Source organism: Ceratocystis lukuohia (assembly GCF_044167205.1).
Source record: "Ceratocystis lukuohia strain C4212 chromosome Unknown Supercontig2_pilon, whole genome shotgun sequence".
NCBI lineage: Eukaryota > Fungi > Ascomycota > Sordariomycetes > Microascales > Ceratocystidaceae > Ceratocystis > Ceratocystis lukuohia.
In genome coordinates, this window is record NW_027263521.1 from 3,521,171 (window position 1) to 3,548,840 (window position 27,670).

At 49.3% G+C, this 27,670-nt stretch overlaps 4 protein-coding genes across 4 annotated transcripts; 3 read left to right on the forward strand and 1 right to left on the reverse strand.

Annotated features, from left to right (window-relative positions):
• Window positions 1-10,555: 10,555 nt before the first annotated feature.
• Window positions 10,556-13,282, forward strand: HOO65_020872 (Transcription activator of gluconeogenesis ERT1; the record flags this gene model as incomplete). The annotated part of the gene is made up of 2 exons (XM_071006446.1): window positions 10,556-11,363; window positions 11,748-13,282. 2 exons carry the CDS (start codon window positions 10,556-10,558, stop codon window positions 13,280-13,282), a joined length of 2,343 nt encoding a protein of 780 aa, XP_070861510.1.
• A 7,544-nt stretch (window positions 13,283-20,826) lies between these two features.
• HOO65_020873 (Drug resistance protein YOR378W) lies at window positions 20,827-24,404 on the forward strand (the record flags this gene model as incomplete). Its single annotated transcript, XM_071006342.1, has 3 exons — window positions 20,827-20,935; window positions 21,309-21,632; window positions 22,594-24,404. The coding sequence occupies 3 exons, from the start codon at window positions 20,827-20,829 to the stop codon at window positions 24,402-24,404; spliced, it is 2,244 nt and encodes a 747-aa protein (XP_070861511.1).
• A 445-nt stretch (window positions 24,405-24,849) lies between these two features.
• Window positions 24,850-26,147, reverse strand: HOO65_020874 (PI31 proteasome regulator; the record flags this gene model as incomplete). The annotated part of the gene is made up of 3 exons (XM_071006821.1): window positions 24,850-25,331; window positions 25,546-25,914; window positions 25,958-26,147. The coding sequence occupies 3 exons, from the start codon at window positions 26,145-26,147 to the stop codon at window positions 24,850-24,852; spliced, it is 1,041 nt and encodes a 346-aa protein (XP_070861512.1).
• A 427-nt stretch (window positions 26,148-26,574) lies between these two features.
• HOO65_020875 (DNA polymerase zeta processivity subunit) lies at window positions 26,575-27,521 on the forward strand (the record flags this gene model as incomplete). The annotated part of the gene is made up of 2 exons (XM_071006962.1): window positions 26,575-27,282; window positions 27,384-27,521. The coding sequence occupies 2 exons, from the start codon at window positions 26,575-26,577 to the stop codon at window positions 27,519-27,521; spliced, it is 846 nt and encodes a 281-aa protein (XP_070861513.1).
• Between the last annotated feature and the right edge of the window lie 149 nt (window positions 27,522-27,670).

Sequence of the window (27,670 nt, forward strand, 5' to 3'; positions counted from 1 at the left end):
TGGACAACTAGCAATATGGATGATTTCTTGACCTTTCTCACCCCGAGCGCATAGGAACTTACTGTTTTCATTCCTGCTCTGCTTCCCGTTCTTGGCTTTTTTTGTTCTACAAAATCAACGCAGATAGCAAGCATTTTGTAGCCTCAACTGGCAACAAGTATTTGATAAAAAGAAATACAAATTATATTCTTTTTTACTTTATTTTCCGTGTATTTCCTTTCCCCTGTCTCCTGAGAACCCCATATTCGATAGCCGAAATTACCATGCACTTGTCACTTCCCATCTGTCTGTGATCAGTTAACAAGCATCAAGAGGCTGGTGGTCGAGCTCGTTCTGTCGTTTTGGGAAAAGACTTGATCTTTTTATGGTGTACAGATCCTAGGATTACAAATGGCAGGCTAATAGCCTCTGTTTCACCTTCAGGTTGGCAAGCCAGTGTTTTATTGAGAAAAGAGAGCTAAACCCGCTCCGCAATTCCTTTGTGCTACTAGTTAGGACCGCCTGCCACTACATCTCGATAGTGCCTAGCATGGGGCAGAGGAATCACGATACCATAGTGATATTTATTTCCGACAGCTTAGTTACGCCATGACTTTTTTTTTTCATTATTTCTCGCCCGACAAAATCGGAGAGATAACTTGTTGAAGCTTGAGACGAAAATCTTCCATGCGGTAGGAAAAATCAGTCTGTTTTTTTTTGTGGATTAAAAAAAAACAATAAAGAGAAAAAGAAATGGCGTCAAACCACGCTTCGGATCTAAGTGGAAATCAACGGGGAGCTAAGCCATTATTTCCCGAAACTTTCGTCTGATGTTAAGCCTATAAAGTGAGCGTGGTTCATAGGAACTCACATAAACTCCCCCGTATAGACTCAGGTTTGGGCTGTTGACTCGGTAACCCGCTATCATCTGCAAGGAAATTTTGCGAAAGAAATGTCGACATACTATGGAGATTACGTACTTCCATTTCCTTTTCTGTATGTGTGGTTCTTTTTACCCACAAGCGTTGTGCCATGTCGATAAGAAGCCCCATAACCCCTATCCCCTATCCCCTTATGTATTATAGCCCCTTTATCTTCCGCTTCATGTTTTTTTATTATGAAAGTAGTTGGCCACATACACACACACACACACACACACACACACACACACACACACACACACACACACACACTATTATGTGCAAGACTGTCCTATGTTTTCTTCAAACCACCATTAGTAACTTGATACTGACAGATTATCCGCACCAATACGCGACCACTAAACCAACAAGCCATGGCAAAGGTTGCAGTCAGGGCTGGTAAAAAGTGGAGAAAACGTGCTTATTGGGCTGTCTCAGGTCGAGCAAGCGACAACCATGACATCACGGGTATGTAAATCTAAGCCGGGATCATCGGGATGGGAGAATAGGGACAAGTGAGTTGTACAGAGGGGATCTCGAGAGCTCTTTCTTGCGGTGATTCGGAGGCAAACTAAAAAGGGAAATGGAACTCCAACAATCCAATTCTCACCAACCCTCTCAGTCGACACGCTTCAGTAATTGGCGAGGCGGGGAGAGGGGTTGCGTCTTGTAGGGTAGTCATGGCGGAACGTTGTCAATCCGTCACATGGACCAGTCGTTTTACGCAGGCTTTACTGGTCTCAAAAGGAGCTTTGTCAGACTTCAGACACCTCCTCGACCATCAGAAACAAGCGAATAGATCAACATTATTTTATGCCAGTCATAGAAGCAAGCAGCCTTGGTCGTTTCATGTTCAAAGATGGTAGCATCCGCTTATTATCGTCGCAAGCACAGTATACAGGAACAGGCTCTTTTTCTGTTGCATCCCCCCTATGCTCCCCCTCCCGTTTCTAGACAGGGCTTGCTGGTAACCTGAGAAGATATAAGACGCCGGTCTAACCCCTTTGGGTTAAAATTTGAGCCTGGATAAATACCATTTCGGGAAAGCGACCCGAAGATCCTCCCTTCTCATCCCTTGTCTCCTTCGTTCCTTTCTGAGGCGGAGACGACTCCTACATCTGCTGCACGAAAAGGCCTTGTGTGTTAAGCCCGCGCTTTACGTGTAACTTTGCTTCGTATTTCAAAATACATACTCACATCGCCAGCAGCTCCTTATGGGATGGGATGCCTTGAGCTGCATGTTGGGACAAAGGAACTCGGTCCTGCCATTGCTCACCAAACCAGGGCTGGCGTTCGGTCTAACAGCACGAGTAGATGCCCCGTGCGCCAATGTAACCGATAGCCGAAGTCTTGGGCATGTTGGAGGACCAGACTCGACTTTAGCTTGGTTCAATGGCGAGGTTGATGGAGACGGATTGACGGGACCTTTCTAACTTGTTGTCCGGCACCACATCAAGGAAGTGAAGCCTCCTTTATTGCGCACTATTCATGAGAATAAGCTACGGAGTATTCTTTTTGGCCCTGTTCAAGGGGACAGTGTTCCTCCTCTCTCTTTTTTTTTTCTTTTTGTAAGCTACTCTGGTCTGCCTGATAGAGCCCGCAAAGTGACTGTTTTATTTCTCGATTCCGAAAGTCGCATAGCTTCATTGCGTTTTCTTGATATAACAGTTATTTTTTGAGTTTTCTTCCCTTTTTCTTCTTACTCGGCTATCGCTGTTTCTATTCCATACTGTGCCTTTGGTCTAAGGAGGCAGTGATGTTGAGAGTGCAATGCGGTGCTTTTTCTCCTAGCTTCCCCCTCTATAGCTTACACTAGCCTCCAGAGAGCCTGGCGATAGCCATGAAGTTGGATCCATAGCCATTTAGCGTACAAAATAGCTCGGGATATCCGCTTTACTCTTCTCTATGAGAAGCATGCGAAAAAGAAAAAAAAAAATAGACCAAGGAGAGAAAAGGGTCCCCCTGTACCTTTGGTAGGAGCAATAAGCGTTCCCTAGTACCATCCTACCAATTATCCCAAGACGCGAGGCGAGATCTTATATCTAGAATTTGCCCTAATTTTGCACAGATATAATGTTAGGTTCCTCTTCTCGATACTACAAAGGCCAATGCATGGGGCCAAAGAGGGACCTACATTTATCCACAAAGCCACCCCCCCCCCCCGCTCTCAAAATTACTACGGGTGAAGGAATCTCTGGTACATGCTCTCTTTGATGTCTCAGAGCTGCATCATGGCCTGCCTCGTCCACCTGCCCGTCCTCGTCCTCCTTTCCTTTATTCTTACAGCCTCCCATTTCTCTCTTCTTCCAACTAAGAAACAAGTTGGTATCAGACTCTCCCTTTCTCAGTGGCTCATTAACACCTCCTCGCGTGGGCTGAAAGCCAAGCGGTTAAAACCAGGCCTAAAATGTCGCTGAGTCCTTCCGCTATCCGTCGGCCGATTATGGAATCGGAGAAATGAGAACGGGTGCCCTGTGCCTGTGCTCGGGATAGACTCATGCACTATGTTTTTTTAGAGGCTGGGAGGGACTTGGATTGGCGCATGTCAAGACATTTTTAGGCCAGTTTCTCACTTCGCTTGTGATTTCTCCTTGCTCAGGCTCCAAATATATCCATCCGTATGGCTTGTAATTGCTTTCGACTCGCTTTGCTACTAAGCTCGCGAACCTTTCCAGATCCTGTTCCTGCAGTAGCCAAGGCTGGAGGCCAAGCAGCGCAAAGAAATTATATATCCGATAACAGCGTGTACTGTATTTAGCTACCGTACCGCCAGCCACAATCCCGCTTGAGCATTTTGGCCATCTAAGCGCCGCTATTTTAGTATCATTGGTATCTCAGTATAGTCGTGCACGTCCTGTAACAGCGCTCTAAGCCATGAAACCAATCCGCAAGAACAGAGAGTCACGGATTGTCGCCGGATGTGTGTATCATGTACACACCCAATAGAATGGCTCTATTCTCTCATGTCTTCTCGGTTGGCCAGGCACCTCCCCGGGCAGTTTGTCATGTTTGCTTTTTTTAACCTATTTTGCAAACCTTTTTTTGACGGCCGGCGGAGGCCATGTAGGTTTATTGCTGTGCCGCTAGCGACCAGTCTAGCGTTTTACCATGCTGTTCACGCTTCCTGCCAGGTCAAGCTCGGCCACTAAATTGTTGAACTAGACATACCACCAGCATGTCGAAGGCCCTCATTTGGAGGTTTCGCACTAGGCAGGCAGGTAGCTGAGCGAGCGTGGTAAAAAGGAAAAGTGGAGACAGTGGCATTGTGTGTTGGTTGACCTTACGGTAGCTTCCCAAAGCAAAATCTAAATTTAAATTAAAAGAAGAAAAGAAAGAAAGAGCAAAATATGGCTCATTTATTCCGGAGGCAACTACTTGGTCAGATTTTGACCGAATCCCGCCGTGTAATCAATCAACGCCCATCAGCCAACGACGTGGCAATTTGAACGCTAATGACATTTTTTCGGCATAAATTTTGGATCATGGCAGCGGCTGGTCTCCGACCGACTTATGCTGGTGCTTTTCCGTGCCTTCTTTCTTGCATATGTTTCGCCAGGAAAACAAGAACATGCTAGGCTTAAACAATTGTAACGGATAAAACAGCACGCGAAGCCCTATGCATGAAGACGTAGAGGCTGATCTTGTTTCGTTAGCCACATGCCCACAATCTTAGCTTGTGGGTGGATCATGCAAGTGTTAGGGTTCGTTCGTTCGCCAGAACTATTCAATGCGGTGAGCTTGGGCCGTCAACTGGCCAGGGATAGCGAGACAAAGAACTTGTCGGACAGATTGGACTGCAACGCCTGTTATGCATGAGATGGTGGTGTTGTTTAAATTCGTTTAACTCGGGATAAAATAATGATGGTTTCATTTATCGTCAGCCTAAGTTGCATCCAGCCAAGTTTTCCTAGCACGTCGAATAGCCAACCCCCGAAACTACAAACAGTCCCTTCACACGCACAAGGGTATAGTTGAACAGAGAAATAGCACCGAGTTATGTTCGTTTAATTGTTGGGAGATAGCGGCGGCATGGTCTATTTTTCAGGTTAATGTGATATTGTCGTCAAAAGTGAGCTCATTTGCGGTGATACACAAGATATAACAAGTTTTTATTGCATGTAGCACTAGGAGTCATTTACCTACATGTGCCTTGCTTTTGACCTTGGCATTACATGATTCACATGCAGGCCAGCGCCTCTTCAAACTTGAACAAACACATACACACGTCCATGGTACAAATCTTTGGGTCTTGGTCGATACCCTAACCCTGCAAGCTGGATATCACGCAGTGGTAGTACTGAGCGATTCTAGACCGAGACTTGAAAAAGCGTGACGCATAAACAATAGAAAGAAAATTCCGCGACGTTACTTTCCTGCGACACTCTCCAGAACAATTTCACTTCACATTACTGCCACATTTTGACATGGGAAATGCCACAGAGCTAGAAGGAAGGAGCTTGCTTTGATGTGCTTGAATACAGCCGCTTTGATTGTGTGGTGTGGGAAAGCTCAAGGACAAGGAGACACGAGCGTTGTTTAGGGATCCTTGCGGACTCAGTCAGAAACGATGAACTAGAGACAGACAGACAGAACGCGTACAAATGCGATGCAATGCAGTGTATGAAAGGAGAAGTGAATGGATGGAACTTGAGGGAAAAAGGCGATGGTCAAGATACACGGCAGGCCGATGAAGCGAAGTCTGTATAAGTATCGTTTTTGGGGTGGAATCTTAGGGTTGGCTGGAGCATGTTCTTTTTTTTTTTTTTTTTTTTTTTTTTTTTTTCGTCTTGTTCAAGTGGATGGACTTGACGCCTCCTTGATGCGCAGCACACTGCCGAGGATGGGGGAAGCATGCATGCCATGTACACAGAGGCTTAGACTTTAAGCCAACTCATTGCTTGCTAAAAAAGAAGGGGAAATCTCTTGGTTCGAAGTCCAAGATTAAGGCTGAAGGCTTCGTCTCAACTTTCAGTTGCCTGGATAGGCCCGGATTGATGCGAGCTTTTCCACGGAGAAAAGCAGAAAAGGAAAACATAAATAGCATCTTGATCCAGAAGGGAAGAATGGCGGATCAAGACCTTGCTCTTGGGACCAGGGAGCCCAAAGCCTTTTTTTAAATTATGTGTTTTGAAGTCCTGCTTCAATGGCAATGGCGAAAGAGACACACGCCAAGGCTCCTATGGACGGAATCGATTACGGGAATTGCGGCTTTGGCTTGGGATCTTAGCTTGTCGCCCTTTAAGCTTTCAGAGAAGCTCTAAAAAGAAGATCGAATGTGCTGTGCTGTGCTGTGCTGCTGCTGTATTTGCGAGGCTCGGCCACCACCTGCTTGCGGATGAACCGGGGCTATTTTGGATGTCCACGTCAACCCTCTCTTGGCTAGTTATGCTTAGGATTTAGCCAGTGTCAGCCAAGCTTGCGAGATTACATCACTACCCGTGCTCCTCGCTCAAAATTAACGGACTGGTGGAGTAGACAACGCTGGCTGTGTTGTTGGTGGGTTGTTATACGTACGTACATGCTATATGGTATATCACCGACAATAAGTTTAAACCTGACGAGATTTAGGGCAGAGAGCACAGTAAGGATAAGTAATTGGGGGAGGAGAGGGGAGGGGCTCGAGAGTCGTAAGCTACCGCCATTGCTATTAGTCTGTGATTTCCGAAGCTTGGACGGTGATATGGACATGTAGTTGACCCGGGAGTTAAAAGACCAGTTATAGGCCAAGTTTGCTTTATCATTATTGCACATGCAGGCCACTGCGATTAGTCAGCGCAAATACCGCCTTTCTTTTTTAGCTGGCTGGCTGGCTGGCTGGCTGGCTGGCTGGCTGGCTGGCTGGCTGGTTCTATCTATCCTTTTTCTTCTCATCCTATTTCTTGGTTGATATCTGTTGTCTAGCCCTTTGCCCCTACCTTTCCGTCCTTGGTTCGATAGAACCTGGCTCAGGTTCGTCTATTCTTCCACATTCTCAGGGACTCGAACTGCGTGCACAGACCTTTTTACTTTTTTTTTTTTTTTTTTTTGCTAGAGGTTGTATTATTCACTTGATGCCGAGTTGGTGAGGGCTAGGAAAAAGCGCATGAAGCAGAGGAAGACAGGGAAGAAAAAAGAGAAGGGGAGGACTTGTTTTGGAGGGGGGTGTTTTAAAGGTGGGAATCTCCACGCCTAATGCAAAGAGGATAATCTTGCTTATGGTTTATTATGAACACGCCTTTATATACACTCCCCTCTGCCCTCCTTCATGAACCGACCCTTTAGCATTGACTTTTTGGGTTGAAGCAGGAGGCTGATCAAATAAAAGAAAAAAAAAAGAAAAAAAAAGGGAAAAAAAAACATGGAGATGGGGATGGAGACGAAGAGAAAGACAAGAAATTCCCGAAGGCAAAAAAACAGACACAGTAAAACAGGAAGAGAGGAAGGGAAATATTCATCTGGTATTGAGGGCAATGGAGAAAACTTGGGATGTCTAATAGTCTCCGCGGTGTGTTTCCTCTCAGGTTTGCTGAGGCTGAGAACAATATAAGATGCAAAGCATTACTGGCCTCGTTTAAGTGAATACGAAGGGAGGGCGAGAGAGAGGGCGAGGGAGCAAAAGAAAGAAGAAGCGAACATCCGCGATGATGTACCATACCCACCATGATATTTGGCATGCGGCGAGCTTTGTGGCCCTGTCTGTAGAATGGTAAAGGAAGAGAGGAGGGCGTGAGGCATGCTTCCACGGCTTCGATCGACAGGTTGACGTAAATTTACATGAAGTTTGGTTAATTGTGTGTGTAGTTTATTTAGTGAGCGAGCGTCTCTGGTCGTTTAGTCTCCCATTCGTTTTTCCAATAGCAGCTAGCTAAGCCTTGATTTTTATCTGAATTTAGTGTGCTGGTCTTGTTGTTGTTGTTGTTGATGTTCTTGTTCTTCTTCTTTTTTTTTTTTTTCTATTTTTTTTCTATTTTTTTTTTCTCCCATCTATTTTCTCAACACCTTCTGGCCTGGCCAAATAAAAAACCGATTTTCTTTGGCAGCCTAGGCCCGTTTCTATTTCTCTTCTGCTTCTAGGTTCTTGGTTCGTTCCTTGTCTAGGGGGGAAATATAAAAAAAAACATAAAAGGAAGAAAAAAGAACAAAAAATAGAACAAAAAAACAACAAAAGCACCAGGGACAGGGACAAGGACAAGGTCGCCTTCTTTATTCTCTTCCGCGGCCACCAGACGGGGCTAGGATCCAAGGCCAAACCAAGGATTAGCTTCCCAAGTGCCATCGTCTCGTCTCATACAAATCTTGGTCTTTATGGGAGGGGGTTCAGCCTCATACACCCAGCACAACATAATAAACAGCATGCTTTGCGGTTGGAGCAACGATGCGAAGCAAGCACAAGCACCAGGCACAAGGCACCGCACTTCTGGCCTTGCGTCCTTTCTCCTTGGCCCGTCCCATCCCCCCATCCCATCCCATCCCATCCCAATCCCAATCCCATTCCCCATTCCATGGGCTATAACTTGTCGCCCATGCCCTTCCCTTCCCCCGCCTTATCTGTTTGCCTCTCTCTCTTTTTCGCCTTCTCTCTTTCCGCTATTTTTGACTCTTGGTATCCAAGCTGCTGCCGCTGCCGCCGCCGCCGCTGCTGCTGATCTGGAGGTTCAGCTTCCCTATACACACACGGCTGTCTTTGACTTGCTATCGTTGCTTCGCTGTCTTCTTACGTCCATACAGGCACCCAAGTTGCTCTCCTTGCTCGTTATACATACCCCTACTAATGCCTATGTGCCTGCCGACTCGCCAATATTCAGTCCGAATTTATTCCTAAACAATAATCCGCCTGCAAACCCTCCCGCCTTTCCCTTTCTTATACCAACTCGCCAGACGGCCAGAGCAAAAGAAATACCCGTCGTATCGCCACCCACTTGCTCGTTACCTGTGCTTCTCTTCGCTGCTGAGCCAGCCTCTTTGTCTCTTTGTCTTTCTTCCTCTCTCTATCCCCCCCCCTTCACCTGTCTATACACACATACGACCGTTTTAGCCCTTCGCCCTCCGTCTTGGCTTTTTAGGCTCTTCGTCTTGTTAGTCGTCGTAGTAGCACATGCTCTGCTGCACGTTTTTGTCTCACCACTTGTTTTCCTTTCTCGCCTGTTACCGGTGAATCCTGTCTTCACATCCACGTTTTCTTTTCTTTTTCTTTCCTAAGTTGGGATAATATCCCAGAGAAGAAGGGGAAAAAAGAAGAGGCATCCGCAGATTCTCTAGTCTTCTTAAGTGACTCTCCTCTGTCTCTTTAGAAGATCGTAGCTTTTCTAAAGCTAAAAAAAAAATAGAATTGTCCTTCCTTTTCTTTTTTAGTGATAGCCATAAGACGACAGCCGACGACGAGCAAAGCTGTGCCTCGCTTGTCTTTGGCTTTTGTGGCCCCCATCGCTCTAACCAACCCCGATCTAACCTTGCGCCTAACACGTACAACGTGACCCGAAGTTGAACAGAAGCTGGCAGAGACTGGGATAGAGGTGCAGAGGGACATATACACAAACACATTCTCTTCTTCCTCCTCCTGCTCCTCCTCCCCCTCCTCCTCCCTCTCTCCCTTTTCCTTTCTTCCTATTCTTCTCCCCTTTCTCTCGCACCGCTACCACCACCACCCACTACCGCTACCGCTACCGCTACCACTACCGTCTCTCGTCTCGTCTCGTCTCGTCTCATCTCATCTCATCTTCTATCCCGCTCATTCCTCTCCTGCATCCTGCTTCCTTGTTGCTTCTCTTAGGACACCCCCCAAACCTAGACAGGAAATCAACAAAAAAGGAATAAAAGAAAGCCAATCTGCAGTACCACAAGTCGCCTCTTGTCTCTTTCTTGTCTGGTCTACCTTGTCTCTATTCTTTTTTATTTCCTTTTTCTTTTTATTTATTTTCCTTCCACCCTTCCTCGTCTTGTTCAATAACTCTTCTTCTTCCTCCTGGCATCCCCCCACTCACTCACTCACTCACTCACTCAACCCTCTCTCCTCCTCCCTATTCCTTGCTCCACACCCCCCCCCCTCCCCTCGTGGCAGCTCTTCCTCGTGCCCTCACTCTTGTTCCTTTTTCCTGTCCTTCTTTTTCCTTTCTCACTCACTCTCGCTCTCACACTCGCACATCCCGCCTCCTGACAACTCCCTCGCCTCGAGACCTGTCACCTTGTCTCTGGCCTCTTGTGGTGTGAGCGTCACTTGTACACTTGGCTCACCTGGCTATCTGTGTTGCACACCGTGTCTCTGTTTTTTTCCGTTGCAACGGACCAAGAGCCAACAAGGGCCAACTCTTCCTCCTCTCTTCCTTTTCTCTTGGCCCCTCCGCCTTCTCTCCCCAGAAAGAGAAAATAATAGAAAAGAAAGGACAACAAGAAAAAGCTAGACTCGATCAAGTCGGACGCCGTTGTTGTCTCCCTGGCCTTTTCTTACTTCAACATCCCCTTTCTTTTGCCCCTCCTCTCTTATTGTTTCTCTCCCTCTCTCTCATTGATTCCGCCAGGCCACCCGTTGTCATCCTGGGCTATACCACCAACCCGGTTTCCCCTTTTGGCTAGGCCCTGACCTCTCTTCCCCCCCCAAAGAGAAGAGCAACGACCAAAAAGAGAGCCCGCCCCATCTGCTCTCTTCTCAGTCTTGTTCCTGCATAGTCCAGCCTCACCTCATGCAATACATCAGCCCTACTCGCGATACTTCTCCTTCCTCTTCCTCCTCTCCCTCCTCCTCCTCCTCGTCTGGCGCGCAGCGACACATCTGGCAACAAAACGGCCAGAACCACACCAATAACAATCATCAGCTCTATCTTCAGGACCATCATATAAAAGCAGATTGTTTGCCGGCCTCTGCTCCCGCTCCTGCTCCCGCCTCTTATCCTTCTCCCCCCATGTCTGGATCTCCCGCACCTCCAGCTACATCTCAAGAGGCAAGCGAGCGCATGGTGCCTATTACAACGTCCACGACGTCATCATACTCGCTCGACCCATCATCGGCAGCCGTTGCCGCAGCCGCAGCTGCTGCTAATTTGTACCCCATTTCCAGCGGCTCTCGCACCGAGGATCTATACCGTAGCACCGCTCCCATGATGCATACGCACACCTCTCATCAGCCCGACGACTTGCGAGCGCACCACCAATTGCCCGTGATGCCCCTCCACCACCAGCAACCACCGCCCATGGCCGCCTACCAGCCCATGGCACAACACCCGGCAACAACCCAGGACTTCGATCGGATGGGCTTCTACCACCGCCCCGATGCGTATCCGCATTTCATGCCCCATGCCACAGCCATCATCCCCTCTAACCCGTACCCGCCTCAACCACAACAGATCGTGCAGTCCATGGGTCCATCTATGGGTCAGGCCACCATGTACGGCAATCCAGCAAGGCCAGCCACGGTACCAGGGAGTACTGACATGGGCGCATACGGATCGCCAAAGCCCAGCCGGAAAGCCAAGGGCCATGTTGCTTCGGCATGTGTGCCCTGTAAAAAAGCCCACCTTAGGTGAGTTTGGATAGAGAAGAGGAAGAGAACTGGAGTAAAACAGTGATGGAGTTTGTCTGTGTAGATGAGAGAGTCCTGGCGCTAACCAAGCAATACTGTCTAGATGCGATAGTATGTTAAACCTATAAACCACATCCAGTACAGGCCTATACTTCTTTTCCTTTCCTCTCTTTTTTTTTTCTTTCCTCTATTTCTTTTTTTTTCTTTTCTTTCTTTTATTCCAAGAATCCCCTCGAAAGAATAGGAATCCCCCCCCCCCCCCCCCCCATCTAACCCCCCCTCTTTCCCGAATATTGCTTGTTCCGGCCAAATCTCAACTAACATCCTGCCTTGTCTCTTTTCTCCCCTTCCTATAGCTCATCGTCCATGCACTCGTTGCCTTATGAACGGCAAGGAAGAGAGTTGCGTCGACGTACAACACAAGAAACGCGGCCGGCCGCGGTTGCGTGACGATCGTGAAACACGCTATGATCCGCGCTTCCCTTCGGCTTCATCGTCAAATGAGACTAGTAACATGAGACGTCCCCTGGGCCCCAGCTCGTCGTACTCTTCTGCGGCTTCCACATCTGCGTCTGCCGCCAATACTGTCGCTTCAGGGTATGACAACACTATTCGCCGCAACACTTCTTCGTTCCGAGTTCTAAAATCGCAACCCAGGGAATCACTGCCGCCTCGATTTATCGAGCATGCCTCGGCCTCAGACGCCAATATATACTCTTCTACTCCGCCTGTACCTATGGCTACTAACACCATGGCCTCCTCCACCCCTTCTACCAATGTGAGCAGCAACGCGAACAGTAATCACGGACCGATAGCATATCTTATGCTTAAGGATCTAGAAATCGCAAAGGCGTCGACGGCTTTCTCTGAAGCTGTCGGAATATCTTTAACGTACGGGATGAAGTTGCATGACATTGTGGCTCCTTGTGAGCGAGAAAAGATAAAAACTCTCAACAACGAAATGCGTGGAGAGCAGGAGCGCAGCCAACCGAACTACCTCCCGCCAATTTTTGCCGATCACCAGGTGGACCGTGTCATACAGTCTCTCAAGTTCACGGCTGAGGATATTTCTCGTTTCAATATGGACCGTCGGGATCGTTGGGACTTTCAGTCCTCCGATGGTCAAATCCGGACACATGAGGTGCGCTTTGGATTGGCTAAACAAGATTCGAGATACTTTGTCGTTTTGCAAATCGTGCTGCCGAATCGTTTTCAGTTTTCGGCTTCTGCTTCTGGATCCATGTCGGGATCTGTGACAGGCTCTGTACCTTCTCCCCACGTTGCTACGGGGGCATATGGTGCCTACCCTGTTCAACATGCTCAAATGCCTCAGCTCGGCTATGGGCATTCCGTGAATGTATCGAGCGCCTTTGATGCGAACCGAGGCGGCAGTTATGGAGACGGTTCTTTGTCGACGAGACAAGCCCCGCAGCAGGCCCACTCCAACCAGTTGTTGCCTGGGCCTAGTCCGGGTATCAGTCCCGGTCTGTCGGCCTATGCGGCATCTCCTAGTCGACCAGACTATGCCATGGGGCCTGCCTCGTTTCACACGCCTCGGACCGAAATGCCCAACACGCCACGCCAACAACAGCCTCTTTTGCCTCCACAGACACAGGCCCAGTCCTTGCAAATGCAGACACAAAACCAGAGCCAAACTCAAATCTCACAAACACAACAACATCAGACTTCACAGGCTTCTTCTGGCTGCCATCAACTGCCGCCAATTCGGGGTCAAACTCCTAACCAAACAACCATGGCTGCAACACAGTCCATGTCGATGATGGGTAACGTCGATTCGGGGTGGATCAAGGACGAACGTACAGGGCGGGTCAATATCGAGGGGCTGCTCGAGCGCCCGTCCCATCTTCAACGGCAACCTCCTTCTGCCTGATAAACGGCGAGTAGAATTCCTTGCGTTACTGATAACACGAGGGGAAGGGGGTGGGTTTTGTTTCGTCTTCTTTTCTTTCAACTTCCTTAATTGTGGGCTAATAAAGCCTTGATAATTTTCGTAACGGCCGAATTCTTCCTTTTTGTTTTTCCTTCACCTCTGCTTGGTGCTTGTGCGAACTATTTCGCTATTTTCTTTCTTTTTTTTTTTTTTTCGAATATAGGGCAAATTCAGGCCAAGGTTCCACGACTTGGTCCTGATGATCCTTGGCTGACCATGTCGTTGCACAAGCCAAGGTTTCATGCCATACCATCCCACAAGATCCCAGAGGCAATTAACTATATAGATGACGGCCTCTGAGCTTGGCAGGTGTCGTGGTTGTCATTCGATGGGTTGACTTAATATGGTTGTTTTACTGCGATACCTGTTTGTTGTGTATCTAGTTTTGAGGGCTGGTTGGATGTGGAATTCTGTTTTTGTTCCTCCTTGTTTGAACAGTCAATGTTTTAGCGCGTCCTTTTGTTCGCATATCACATCATTTGTTCCGTGGTGCTGCTGCTGCTGCTGTTTTTTTCTTCTTCTTTTTTTTTTTGGCATTCGCGTTGTTTCCTGTTTTTTTTTTTTCCGAGGGTAAAAGGCGGTATTTGTCTTTGAAATTGCAGTTCATGTGCGCGGCATGTTGCCGACGACTACGACCATGCAGTCGCAACATGTCTATAATGACACGCCTCAATGGCACTTGGTCATATCACCCAAGGAATCCACCTGTAGACGGTATACATCCTGACAGCGGGTGACTATGTTCCGGGGTTAGAGCTTGTTTTCTGCTTGGCGTTAGGGGTGACTTTTGGTGGTAGTATGTGTTACCTTGGATATGTGAGAAAGCTTATCCTCGTTGTGGCTCTATGAAGCACTAATGAGGAGCCATCCGGTATGGATAATGCTCCTGGAGAATCGAAGCAAAACGACATAGAGGACGGGAAGAGAAGGGGGAAAAAGAGAGGTTTATATCATGATCGCACACAATCGAGACAATACGTGAGCCGAAGAACAAAAAGACCATGTCCTAATATTTGATGCCTTGGCATTCCATGATGGGATATCAAGCCCGGAGGGGCCAGCGATGAGAAACACAGTGACAGGCCCGCAGGACTTTTGGTAGTTTGTATTTTGCAGTCACTTTCGGTTTTTGTGTGGCACTTGAGACCGCGTCGGAGTGAGAAGCGTTTGACAGCACTTAAGCAAAGGACCTTTTTGTTTCATCTTGGACGTCCCCAGATCGGAAATGAAACAAAAAAAACGATGAGTATACCAAAAAAGGAATGGGGCCCCTCATGAAAGAGGGCAGCGAAAGGCGGTGTCTATCAGACCGAATGACGATGTGCAGTACATGATGCTCGATTAGCGGCAGGAGATTGTCGATGCGATGATGGCGATGATGGTGGAATGTGAAAAGGAAGAAGAAAATAGTTTCAGATGGAGACTCTAAAAATATGCAGTTGAGAGGGCTAGCAAAGTTAGGAAGTTTCCCTGAGAGGTAAGGCGCTGACGGCATACGAAATCTCGAACGGCAGAACCCACAGCTGGCAACATGGCAACTCTCGTAGGTCACGTGTTCACTGAGAAAAAGGCAATAACCTATTCCGTGTAAGCAGCATGGGCGGACATGGCCATAACAGAAGCCAACAACCAGCCGCTCACAACCTAACGGTAGGGAAGACTTGAGATAAGAAGGGAAAATGAAGAGGCAAAGAGTCGGGAAGGAGTATTTGGGCAAGCCAGCTTAAGCTCACGACACACCAAGGGCAGGCTAAAAGTGAGAGCAAGAGTAAGATGAACAACCTTTTTGTAATATATAGTAATGGCAAGAGACTAAAACCTCATTACTCGCATAGGGTTAGGTAGCAACAGGCGGCGCGAGCAAATGAAAACGAGTAAAGCACGTCAAGTCCCTTAAGTACCCGGAGTGACTTAGCTCTAAAGCTCTAGGGAAACAGAACCAAGGAACCAAACATCTGTGCTCAGCTAAGAAGAGAGACCAAGACCAATGCACAGGCATACAGCAAAAATAAGACAGAGAGGCAAGGTCAATGGGACGAGCCTGATGTACCACAGAAACAAAAAGCTACCCTGCATTGGCCAAGGCTTTCAATCAGAAGCAGAGCTAAAAGGCGGGCGGGCAGGCCAATACTACTTTGCTACTTATCGAGGTACATGCATACTTGCCCATATGCCTACGAGATGAGTTATGTATATGCAAAATCCATGTCTATGCATGTTACTGCATATAGAGAGGGGGGCAGAAGGGAAGGGGAAGGACAACAAAGAGAGAGAGGGGTGGGGGGGGGACTTCAATGCACGCTATTGCTGGATATGCCATTGAGCTGCATGGAAAGGTTGAGATGTGGTTCAGGGATTCGACCAGTATCCTAGTCGGAGTTACATACATGCCTACAGCCAGAAAAGTTCCACGGCCAGTAGCGCGTAAGCAAGCCAAAGCCCAGTTCGTCGTCGTCAGCTAGCCAGCAGCAACCGGTCAAGTGTGCTATCTAGAGCCCCCATACACATACATACATGTATACATACATCCATTCAAGCACATATATGTGCATAAAAGCCACGGCACTGATCGACAGACACTTGCTAAAATACAGACCAGCCGGCCATGGAGGGCATGCCCTGCGGGGCCCATGACATGCGGCCGTCGCCAAAGACAATCTACCCCACTGTAAGACATCCCAATGAATGTAGAGGACTCCAGCGTGCATTGAACTGCGATAATCTGTATGGGGCTAGGCCCACGCAAGGACACTCTTAACCCGTTTAGCAATCGCCATGTTCCCGGTCGTTGCATAACAGATGATTCCCCCTTCCCTTCCCTTCCCTTCCCTTCCTCTTTTCTTCTCTTCTTCTCTTCATGATGTTGATGGCAGCAAGTTGCAGTTCCCATTGCAAATGGAGGCATGCCATGAACGAAGAGTGTTCGTAGCCAATGCTATATTATGGTCGTATTGGGTAGCAGGTTTATATCTAGCCAGATTCGCTAGCTCGAGCAGGCTAGGCTTGCTTACATATTTAGGCCTGATGTAAGGCCATGGCAAGTTCCGCAGAGGGTCAGAGAAAAAGAGAGATGAAGAGAAATGAGGAGAAGATTTTGGGGGAGGGGTGGGGGGAGAGAGCGAGAGAGAGGGAGGGAGAGAGAAGGAGAGAGGGAGAGAGGGGAGAAAAAAAAAAAGTACGCAAGACTTCCTTGCTGCATTGACCTTTGCCGTCTCATGTTGTCTAAGAGAAAGCTCCCGCCGATGCTATATTTTATAAACTAGCGAGACTTATACTATACTGAGTTGAATGACACACAGTTTAACCAGTTGCAGATCGTCTATAGCGTAACAATGCTATGGACAAGGGGCTATACAACTTTGGAAAGTGGCCCTGGAGGCAAGCAAGCAACGACCTTTTGCGTGGTATTTTTTCAGCTAAAATCTATCATAGCATGCGTTGGGAAGACCAGAGAACATGATGCGACCACCGGCATACATACCTGCATACATGGTACATACACAGGAGAAATAGCGACAACACATACAGACAGGCCTGGTGAGATCGTCGCGCGCTCCTCTCGGCCTCGCTATAGACAGACTGGGAAAAGCTCCCGAGAAACGATATTAACTGCTACTAAAAACAGTGACATGTCCGCTCTACGATATGGTAGTCATATAGGGCGAGAATTCCGTGGGAAAATGGAAGACCTGAGGAACAATGTTAATGTGCCCGCCGCCGCCGCATTGACACTATCGCCTCTTCGCCTTCCTCCATGTGTGTGTGCTGTGTTAGTCAGCAGAGAAAATGAGACGTCCCTGGCACCAGCTTCTGCTGGCTAAAAAGTTCTTAAGCGTCACTTGTCATTGGGCGCAAAGTCGGAGGTCCTGGAAATGACCCACGGAACAGAGACCCATATTCAAGGCCTGGTCCAGAAATAGGGGTCTTTGTATAGTAATACTACGTGCATATGCATGCATAGACTTACAGGGCAAACGGTATGCTCCAAGGCTACCGCTTCAGGACCAGACAAGATATCACGGGCCCTAACGGAAGGACCGAAGAGACGAGACTAGACGAGGCGTTCTTGTGATATCAACCATGGGTCGCAAGTAAAGACGCTGCTCCACATGATGGCCTTATGTGGCATTAGGAATGGGAAATGGGAGAAGGGGAGTGGAAGTAGAGGAAGCAGAAGCGAGAGAGATAGGGTGTAGAGGGGAGGGAGGGAGGGAGGGATGGGATGGGATGGGATGGGATGGGAGAGTGGGCAAGGTCGAGAGCCATGGAAATCTTTCATTAGTGAGGCGGACATGCATGCGACAGGGCCCTCGACAACGCAGAGAGGGGAGCTAGAGATAATATGGGGAGGGGGATAGGACGAGAGGGAGGAGGAAGGCAAGCAATATGCAGTTCCATGTAGCCAAGCCTGCAGAAGCCACTCCGGCAGGCTTGGCTTGATCAAAGCAGAGCCAAGCCAGCACGTTTTCTTGATGTTGCGCTGTGCTTTGTCGAGTCTTTTTTATTGGGCCTTGGGCTTTGGGGGAAGCTTGTGAACAGAAATAATAGGAAGGGGATTATTAAGACGAACGAAAGCAAGAACAAGAAGCAAGCAGAGGGAGAGGGAATGAGAAAAAAAAACAAAAATATATATTAGAATAATATACAACCACGCAAAGTATCTGGAGGCCTCCCAAAAGCATCAAGCAGCATATTGGTAGTCAGAGAATAATAAGGGGAGGGGGGGGGGGGAATGAAAAAAATCAAGGCCATAAAAGACTGGCTCGACTCATTATGTTATCCACGGTTCAGCAGTGCTTTGGGCGCATTGTGTTTTTCCCATACTAATTGGGTTAATGTTGCTGCTGTTTGCCAGACTCTCTATCCAGTAGACTAGAGACTAGACAGTGTGGACTAGGCAAAGGTCAACAGCCCGCCAAGCTGCTCTTATTCTTTGACAAGCCACCGCAAGGGTTGCACTAAAACGATAACGCGGCAGAGAGATGCATACTTGCAGATCATTAGAGAAACAAGTGCGAGACCAGGCAAAAGGGCGTATCGAATATATAAGCGGGCTAAACAACACAAGACAGCAGGACAGCCCGCCCTCCAGAACAGCCATATTGTAGTGCGGACATGAAAACTAGAATAGGAGAATAGGAGAATTTAAATTGTGCATTTTGTTTTCCTGTTCTGGTCTTATGCTTGTGCAAGGCTAACCCTTCGAAAGAGATCCGCTAAAGGGGGCACAAAGCTACGAGGAAGATGCCACTGCCCGAAGCCTGGGTTGCAAATAACAGATGCTCCATATCCTAATATCCTAAGTCCATAGGCATAGGCATAGGCATAGGCATAGGCATAGGCATAGGCATAGGCAAGAGACTAAAATAACAACGCTTTGCGTGAGGTTATATCTCGTTTAGGGGCTAGCAGCAGGCAGAATATTAAAAGGGAAAAAGGCCGAACGAAAACACCGGGGAGAAGGAGTCAAGGCTATATCTGGCATGTGATGTATATCATTCTCTGATATATGTGTATATGCACCCAATACCCCAAGCATACTAGCCACGCGGCAAGTTATACCTCGTTATATGAAGCTATATATCGGGATTCACGAACAAGGAAAACCGGAGCAATGACTGGTGCCAAGGCTGGCAATGTCAAGTTGAGCTAGATAGAAGAGAAGAGGGCTCCCGCCGTTGCACCTTCACGCCACGATAAGGGCTCGCCTGCTGCCCTTCTGCTATATTATAGCTATGAGATGTGCATGGCACAAAATGGCCCGCCCGACACAGCCTAGCGTGAGGATCCGAGAGGGCGACGCTACGAGCCAAATAACGGGGCCGGCGTCCTTCAAGTTCGGCCTTTTTCTTGTTCTCGTTGCCTTCTCTTTCCATGGCAAGGCAGAAGAAGCAAAAACTCAACCCGAGTTTAAGTTGAGAGGAGGAAGAAAATTCCCGATGTATGACAGACGCGTGTGCACATTTTTCTCGTATGGCTGGGCGTGAGAAAGAGGCTTTTACTATATTTGGCACGCAGCTTTCAGTAAGGATTCTCACGATAACGGAGCATGTCGCAACGGAGAGAGACAAGTGGAGGAGTCGTGGGGGGATGGCGGAGAGAAGGGAGTATTTGTTTGCCGGTGGGAGGACTGTGGATTACTTGAGGCCGATGTCGGTGCCAATATCGCATGGTGCATGGATCACGTGACACACTAACCAATAGGGTTATCCATAGGGTTCATAAATAGCCTGTGTATGACGTGACCCTAGAGAGTTAGGGCCGGAATCACGTGTTATTTATATGTCTACTAGAGTGCTGCGCCGAGGTTTCTCGTCCGCTCTTCTCCGTCCGCCATTTCGGCAGTGATGCTCCGTGCGCCGTCTAGATTTTCAGCTGTAGGCTGATGGTAGGCGGACAACAGCAAACGGGTTGCAGAACGAACGACACCTTACGCCAAGCATAAGCATACTAATACCACATGACTCTGGCCCCCGCGGTATGAGCTAAGCTTAGCCTAGTCTGATGCGCAAAGGCGAGACTGTGCTTTTTGCTGACGCAAGAAGACAGAGCTGTCTGTATTTTTGTGGCAAGATTCTTGGGCGGTCTCTAGCCGTTGTGAGGGGCATGCCGGGCCAGTACTAACACAAAAATAGACAAGGGCGTGTCTCATGTGCTTGCTGTGGTCCCTTGTTGGCGATCCCAAGTGTATCAGATTTGCTAGGCAGGGTCGAAGCAAGATAAAGATAAAGAATAATAGGGCGAGAAGATTAGCGGGCTCGCATCAGGGAGATGGGCATGCATGAGGCAAAAAAGAAGGGGGTGGATGGGGTGGAATGGAAAGGGGAGGGAGCAAGCATAGATCATAGATATGGAAAATAGCAAAGCGCAAAGAACAAAGAATGGAAAATACACGGCCACTGCTGGAATTGCCGGACAGTAGACACACACACACACACACATGCCTTTGGCTGTCTTTGCCTTGCCTGCATTAGGTTGGGAAGAGGGGGAACTTCTGTAACATTGTAGCATTCGGCTTTCGGCAGACAGCCGCGTCACGAGCAGGAAGGACAGGCCTTCGGCCCAAGTCCAGATCAGATATGCAATGCATAGCTAGAAGGAAGGGCCCTGGCAACTGGGTTGGAGCACATGGGTAAAGAACAGCAAAAGCAGAGTATGGCAAGGAGAGGCAAGTTGGGGGCGGCGGCTGGGTGTTACTGCGCGTGCAAAGCAGAGCCATGGGTGAATGTTTACGCGGAGCCAAATATGAGCTGGCTGGAGAACGCGAACCAGGAGAAGAAAGCAGGCGAAGGGCAGCTTTGAAGAGAGATGTAAGCGCAAGGATAAGGGGCAAGAGGGAAAGGAAAGGAGTGGGCGGACAGGCGGACAGGCGGTCCTATTTGTGGGAAAACCTGCCTGTGTGTATTCTCATACAGAAACAGGCAGTGTTTGGGGGCGCATGCAAGCCGCCGTTGACAGCATGCGGTGGCCATGCTGGAGTAACCATGACCATTCAAAAAAAGCCAAGGCGCGAGTTTGATGTTGTGGCCGTAAGCAGCGGCAAGAACAACACGCTGGGGTATTCCTGGCTGTGGGAAGAGGAGGGAGGTGCAAGTACGGGAGTTGGAGAGGGTCTTGTCTTCTAGGCCCTTGCATGCGCTTTGTATCAAGTAAAGCTGGGCGGGGGGGCGGCTTACAGAGGTCTGACAAAGAGAAGAGGACAAAAAGGAGGAGGAAGCGGAAGGGGGTATCTGCTGTGCGTCCTGCTTAGCGTCCTGCTTAAAGATTCAACCACGACCAACCGCCAAGTGCCGACAGAGCTAGCCAGGCACCACGACATCATGTAAAAGGAAAGTGGCAAAATTCGCCGCTGGACGGTGCCCAGCCTAGGCCTGGACTGCCTTGAAACACATGTGACGTACAGCTGCTACCGCGTGTGTGTGTACAGCAAGGCAGCACGTTATGTAAAGTAGGGGATATTAAACAGGGCAGAGAGGATCTGCGAGCAGCAGCAGCAGCAGCAGCAGCAGCAGCAGCAGCAGCAGCAGCAGCAGTAGCACGGCGATACTGAGATTGCCCATTGCCTTGCTGCAAAGTTTGTCGAGCCCCAAGATGCTGGAGGACCCGAGCCGAGGAGAGCAAGAAAGCGACGAAGGGCAGCGAGAGAAAGGACGAAGGAGGAGGCCCAGACGCCCAGGGCGAAGCCAGGGAACCCTGGTCCTGGCGGGAAGCAAGCATAGAAAAAGAAACCAGAAGAACTCGACCTTGCAGATGAAGGAGTCGGTTGGCGTTTGGGAGTTGCTAACTGCGTGTAAGAGAGGAGCAAGAAAGGAACAAAAACGAGGGCGAGTCGGCTAAAGAAAGAAATCTACAGAAAATATAGGAAAACAAAAAATAGTAAAAATAAAACAGCGACTGCTATCATTGCCACTCCAAACACACGCCGCCTCGCTCTGGGCCAGGTTGCAGCTCGTTCTTGGCTCTCTCTGTCTGCCCTCTACCCTCTACCCTCTAGCCCTCTCGCCTTCACAAGCCGAGAAGCCGGCTTTGGCTTGGTTTAGAGAGGCAAACTTGACGCAATGTGGCAGTTCCTCCACGTTATTTCTTCATGTACCCTCCATCTAGTTCAGTTTGCAGCTCGTTCTTGATCGTCGTGTTTCCAGATCCGTCCGTGATTTTTATCCCGACTTTGCGTATCTGCGAATAGTGTGTACTACTAAGTCTTGGGGTTTCAGGGAGAGAAGGGGGGGTGCCCTGGGAGGAGGAGAGGCGTAATATAACAAGTGTGAGGCTCCGCTAGTAAGACGAACTTTTTTTATTTTTTTTTTTCCCTTCTTCTTTCTCTCTGGCTTTAGTCTTTGTCGTCTTTTTCTTCTCTTCTCTCCTGGACGCTCCGTTCAGTGGCCCTTTTTTTTTTTTCTTTCTCTTCTTCTATTCTTGTTTCTTTCTCATTCGGTTGTGGTCTGCTTAATTCGTTAGCTTGAAGCCTGAGCAGTCCATCTTTGAAGCTGGTTCTTTTCTTGTCTGTCCTTAACTGTTTTTTGTCTTTTCTATAATCAACTTCTTGTGTGCATTCGCTTTGATACCGCCGCCCTTCTTTCTTTTGTCCGGTCTTCTCTTCGCTTCTTTATTGTGCAGGTCGCAGTCGACAACTTGCTCCTTCTTCGTCTCTCCCCTCCATCCCCCCCCCCTCCCCCCCTCTGCCTTCCTCCCCTCTCCCTTACACCATGGCACAAACAATAAACATCCAAATCACCCTCGATCGCCCCAAGGTTCCGAGACCTTCGACTCAAAAAACATCCCCAACATCGTCGTCAATGTCAACGATCCCAGCAGACCAGTGACCAACATCGCCACCGCTCCAGCGCAAGCCTTTGTTAGTGCTGCTAATGCCAGCTACGCCCCCCGTGCCCTCAGCCATTCGTACGGCAGCCACAACAATGCTCGGGGTCCCAGCCAATACGATAGCAGTGGCGACGAAAAACGGCGCATTGAGCAGCACATGAGCCGCGCCTACGATTCTGACGAGGAGCTCGTCCGCAACGCCGACGGCGCGGGCCCTAATGGCGATGGCGAGCCGCTGTGGCTGGCCGAGGGCATGTCCAAGGCCCGCCAGGTCATGTTCATAGCCATTGTGTGTCTGTCGCAGTTCTTCACACAGGCTGCTCTCCTAAACACACTAATCCAGCTCCACGTCATTGGCGATGACTTTGGAATTAGTGCTCCTGGCGACCTGGCCTGGCTCGTCGCTGGCTACTCGCTGACGGTCGGCACGTTCATCATCTTCAGCGGCCGTCTCGGCGATGTCTTTGGTCATTCGCGTATAGTCATTATCGGCATGGCTTGGTTCACTGTCTGGACGGTCGTGGCTGGCATGTCGTCGCAAGTCAGCTACTTCCTTTTCGTGCTTTGCCGTGTCTTCCAGGGAATTGGCCCCGCGCTCTGCCTCCCCAACGGCATGGCACTTCTGGGCTCTGCTTTCCCCCCAGGCCCGCAAAAGACCATGGCCTTTTCTTTCTTTGCCGCCTCAGCCCCCTGTGGTGCTATTCTTGGTGCACTGACTGCGGGTTTGATCGACGAGATCTCCATCTGGGAGTGGACCTACTACAGCATGGCTATTGTGTTGCTCTTCTCCACCATCATCGCCTTGATCTCCCTGCCCAAGGACCATGTTGCCGGCACCACCACCTGGTCAACCGCCATGACCGACCTCGACATCCCGGGTGCCACCCTTGGAATTGTCGGCATGGTCCTCTTTAACTTTGCTTGGAACCAGGCCCCCACCGTTGGCTGGGATGCTCCTGAGATTCTTATCACTATTGTAGTGGGAACTATCATGTTCATTGCCTTTATCTATATTGAGATGAAGGTGGCCGAGAACCCGCTAATCCCCAAGGCCCTGCTGATGAACCGTGATGTCGGCCTTGTTTTGGCTGCTGTCATGTTTGGCTGGGGTACGTTTGGCATCTGGTCTATGTTCTTCATCCAGATCATCCAGGAAATCCGCCACATCAGCCCTCTGATCTCGGCCGTGTGGCTTATTCCGCTGATGCCTATGGGTATCGTGGCTGCTATGACTACGGGATGGTTCCTGGGCCCGCTGGGCGTACCTGCCTCGGTTGTTATGATGATTTCACTGATGGCTTTCCTGATCGGCACTCTCCTGACAGTCACCATGCCGGTCGAGCAGACCTACTGGGGCCAGGCCTTTATCTCTGTCATGATTATCCCCTTTGGCATGGACATGTCGTTCCCTGCTGCCACGCTGATCATGTCCAACTCGGTGTCCCGAAAGCACCAGGGTGTTGCTGCCAGTTTAATCAACACTGTCGTCAACTACGGCATTTCGTTGGGCCTGGGCTATGCTGGTACTCTCGAGGCCAGCTACAGCAGGGGTGGCCGTACACCGGAAGACAAGCTTCGAGGCTTCCGTGCTGCCCTATGGGTTGGAGTCGTACTGGCAGCTCTCGGTGTGCTAGTCTGCGTGGCCTACTTGGGCCTGTTTATCCGTGAGCGTGATTCTAAGCAGCACCTGACAAGCGACTCGGAGGATGAGATGGGTCAGAGAAACGAGAAGATGTGAATCAGTCTTGAGCACACACAGCCTTTTTTTTTGAGGACCGCCCTTTCCTTTGGATAAATCCTGTGGCTTTCATTTGTGCTTTCATTTGTTTTGCTGGCTAAGAAAAATACGAAAATATAGCTTCAACCCGGCTCATACCTCGTTGATATAGCAAACACTTACTTCTCTTTCTCTTGTCTCATATTTATTCCTGTTCTTCTTTTTCTTTTTGCTGCTCTATTCTAGGTCCGTCTTTATGGTATGTCTAGCATGTATAATGTATGCATGCTTGGCTCAGGCACTATATTTGTTTCATGTTTATATACTCACGAATCCCGTTGTCTTTGCAAATTGCAAGAGGCCCGCACTGCTTACTAATTATGCCTTGGCTGTTGGCTGTAATAATATATTCCCAACTTGTACTCCACATGTGTGTGCATCCTATGATATATGTTGTTTGTGTTCTTTAGATGATGGGACCACCGCCTCCAAAACCACCCCCAAAGCCCCCATTGTTTCGTCCCGGCCTACCACCCGGGCCCGTAGGATCCCACCGGGCACCTGGTGGCACCTGAGGATTAAACATGTCGCCTCCGCTGCTAAAATCGCCGCTCTGGTTTGGAAACATCAGTTCGTCCATTGTTGGGTGCATCCCACGATGGCCTCCTGTTTGTCTTCCAAACCCGCCGCCTGGAACAAAGCTTTGTCGTAGCGGGTCTTGTGGTCCAAGGCCAGGCGGGTTCAGATCATCGTGACCCATTCCGAGTCCACCCCGGCCACCAAGCCCAAGGCCTGAGGGTGCGTGGAGTGGCCGGAGAGGGCCTTGGATTTCATGTTCATCGTCGAATCCTGGCGGCGCAAGCTCCCCGGTTGGAATTGGCCGAGGAGTATTTCGCGGGGCGTCAAGAATGTCGGGCGCTGGGTAAGGGTTGGGCCTCGCAGGCTCATCTAAGGGCGTCGTGAGGTTGCTGATTGGACGGGGTAGACTAGAGTCTGGGGTGGTGCTTCTGTAGTAATGGGGGATAATTCTGAAGCATCGCCACTACCCTGTAGTGCTGAGGCAATGTTTTGCACTACTTGATTTTGGATACCGTCAAGGAGACCTATGTGGAGGGGGTCATGCATTAGCATGCTTCAAGACTTGGGGTTAGGCCAAACTTACCATCTATCACAGTATCTGACACAAACAACGAATGTAACTGTGCTGGCAGGCTAATGCGGTCTTCTCCAGTTTCCTCCATCTTAATGCGCAGAGGTAACATGGACGAAACAATAATATCACGTGGAGCGCCAGCCTCAAGAGTGTGCCATTTATCGCTCCCTATAACAGAGCCTCTGACCTGTACCCTGGTACGGTCAGTGGGCATACGTTCTACTGTCATTACAGACTGCACGGGACTATCGGGAGCCCTGTACATAAAGGTATGAGAGCCAAAAGATGCGTTCCAGGATGGTGGCAACTGTGACACGGTGGAATCGTATTGGCGTGCTAGAGTAGTAGCAAACGAGTCAGTCGCCATCAAGCCGGCCACTATGGGGCAGTGTTTGCAAGCCCTGACTGGGGAAATGCTCACCATTAAGATCGTTTTTGTTCAGGCCAATTAGACGGAATCCTAGAGTAGTGAGATAGGCATGCATCAGAAGAGCAATCACTTCGTATGATGAACTCATATCAGACGTCTCGTCGTCCTTTTTGTGCGCAGGCAAGGCGGCAGCCATGGCCTCAAGGACGGCGTTTCGGCGGACGTCTTTGTTTATATCCATGGCGGAGTTAGGGTAGAGCTCTATTCAGCGTTGTTTGCAATAAGACAACGGGGTTGTTTCTTGTAGTATTAGATGCTGGTCAAAGCGTGTGGGAGGTTATGAGCTGAAGGATCGCCAGGTTGTTTGCGCTAGAAAGTGTATGGGATGTGCTGGGCTGAAGCTTGGCAGATATAGACGTTTATCTGATACAAGAGAGAAGAAGTTAATGTGTTTGGTAGTGGCGATGATGATGATGCTGATGCTCAAGCTAAGCTGCCTGGATGGGTGGGATGCTTCCTTGCTGCCTGATAAGATTAGATAAGATAAAAGCTTGAATGTCTCGCACGTGACCGCGCGTTGGCTTGGTGGTTCTTAACTTTCTTCAGCTTGGATGGGATGCGCGCTTTACCACCCGCGTTTGGCTATCCATGTTAAACCCTTCCCTGCCATGGAAGAAGAAGCGATTCCAATCTCACTGCCTGTCGCTGATGCCCTGCTCAGTGCATGGGTCGATTTTCTGACCATTTCCATCCACACGCTCCTCTATCACCGTGGTCTCTACCCACGTCGGACCTTCCTGACCGCCCGGGCCTTTGGCGCTGTTGTGCACCAATCACGGCATCCGGCCGTGATTTCTTGGGTGGCTTCTGCTACAGATGCCGTAAAGAGCCAAATACGAGCGGGTGCTGTTGAGCGGGTCTCTCTTGTTCTGTACGCACCGCCCCCCTCAGCACTAGACACGGTGCATAAGCCCTCGTTGCATAACCCAACTCCGACAAAAGCCCAATACAAGTCAACGTCATACCAGCCCTCGCACAAGACCGCTGGCGCCCAGACATCCCCACCTGTAGCGGAACGCTGGGTATTCAACACCGGAATGTTCCCCATATTTCCCGTATCTGCCCTGCCGGCCGACACCCCCGATCTTGTGCCCGGTCCAGCCGGCGGTGGTAATGGAGACTCTGCTGCATCTGACAAGCACGAGACCGTTCCAGGTGCAGCCTCAGCACAAGTTAACTGGGTTGATGTAGACGAACAGCTACGTGGAGCTATCCAACGTATTTCACATGCAGCGGAGAAAATCCAGCCGCTAGGTGAAGGTGCGACGTTTACCATCGCCGTAGAAATGCGGGATGATGCTAGTGCGCCTCTTCATGTAAGTAGGCCCTTTCTCTGTGTCTCTCTGCCCCTCTCCCTCTCTGCCTCTCTTGTCTGCTGGCAGACTAGCCAACTAAAACCTGGTAAAACAATCTACAGCACCCCCAGCCCTGGGTGCCGTCAGAACCTACAGCTCAAGCCTCTGGCTCTCAACAAGACAACACTACCACTCCAATTCGCACCGTCACAGCCGGACCATTGTTCTTCGAGTGCTGGGTTGAACAAACTACGACATGAGGTTGCGTCCCATTGATACACTTGCCCTTAACACGCACAATCTTTGGGGTTTTATTTTTTCAGACTTGAATCAGTTGAATAATACTGGGCCCTCATAATATATTGATACACATACCACACGCAGACACGCAAAAGAAGTCCAATTTTTT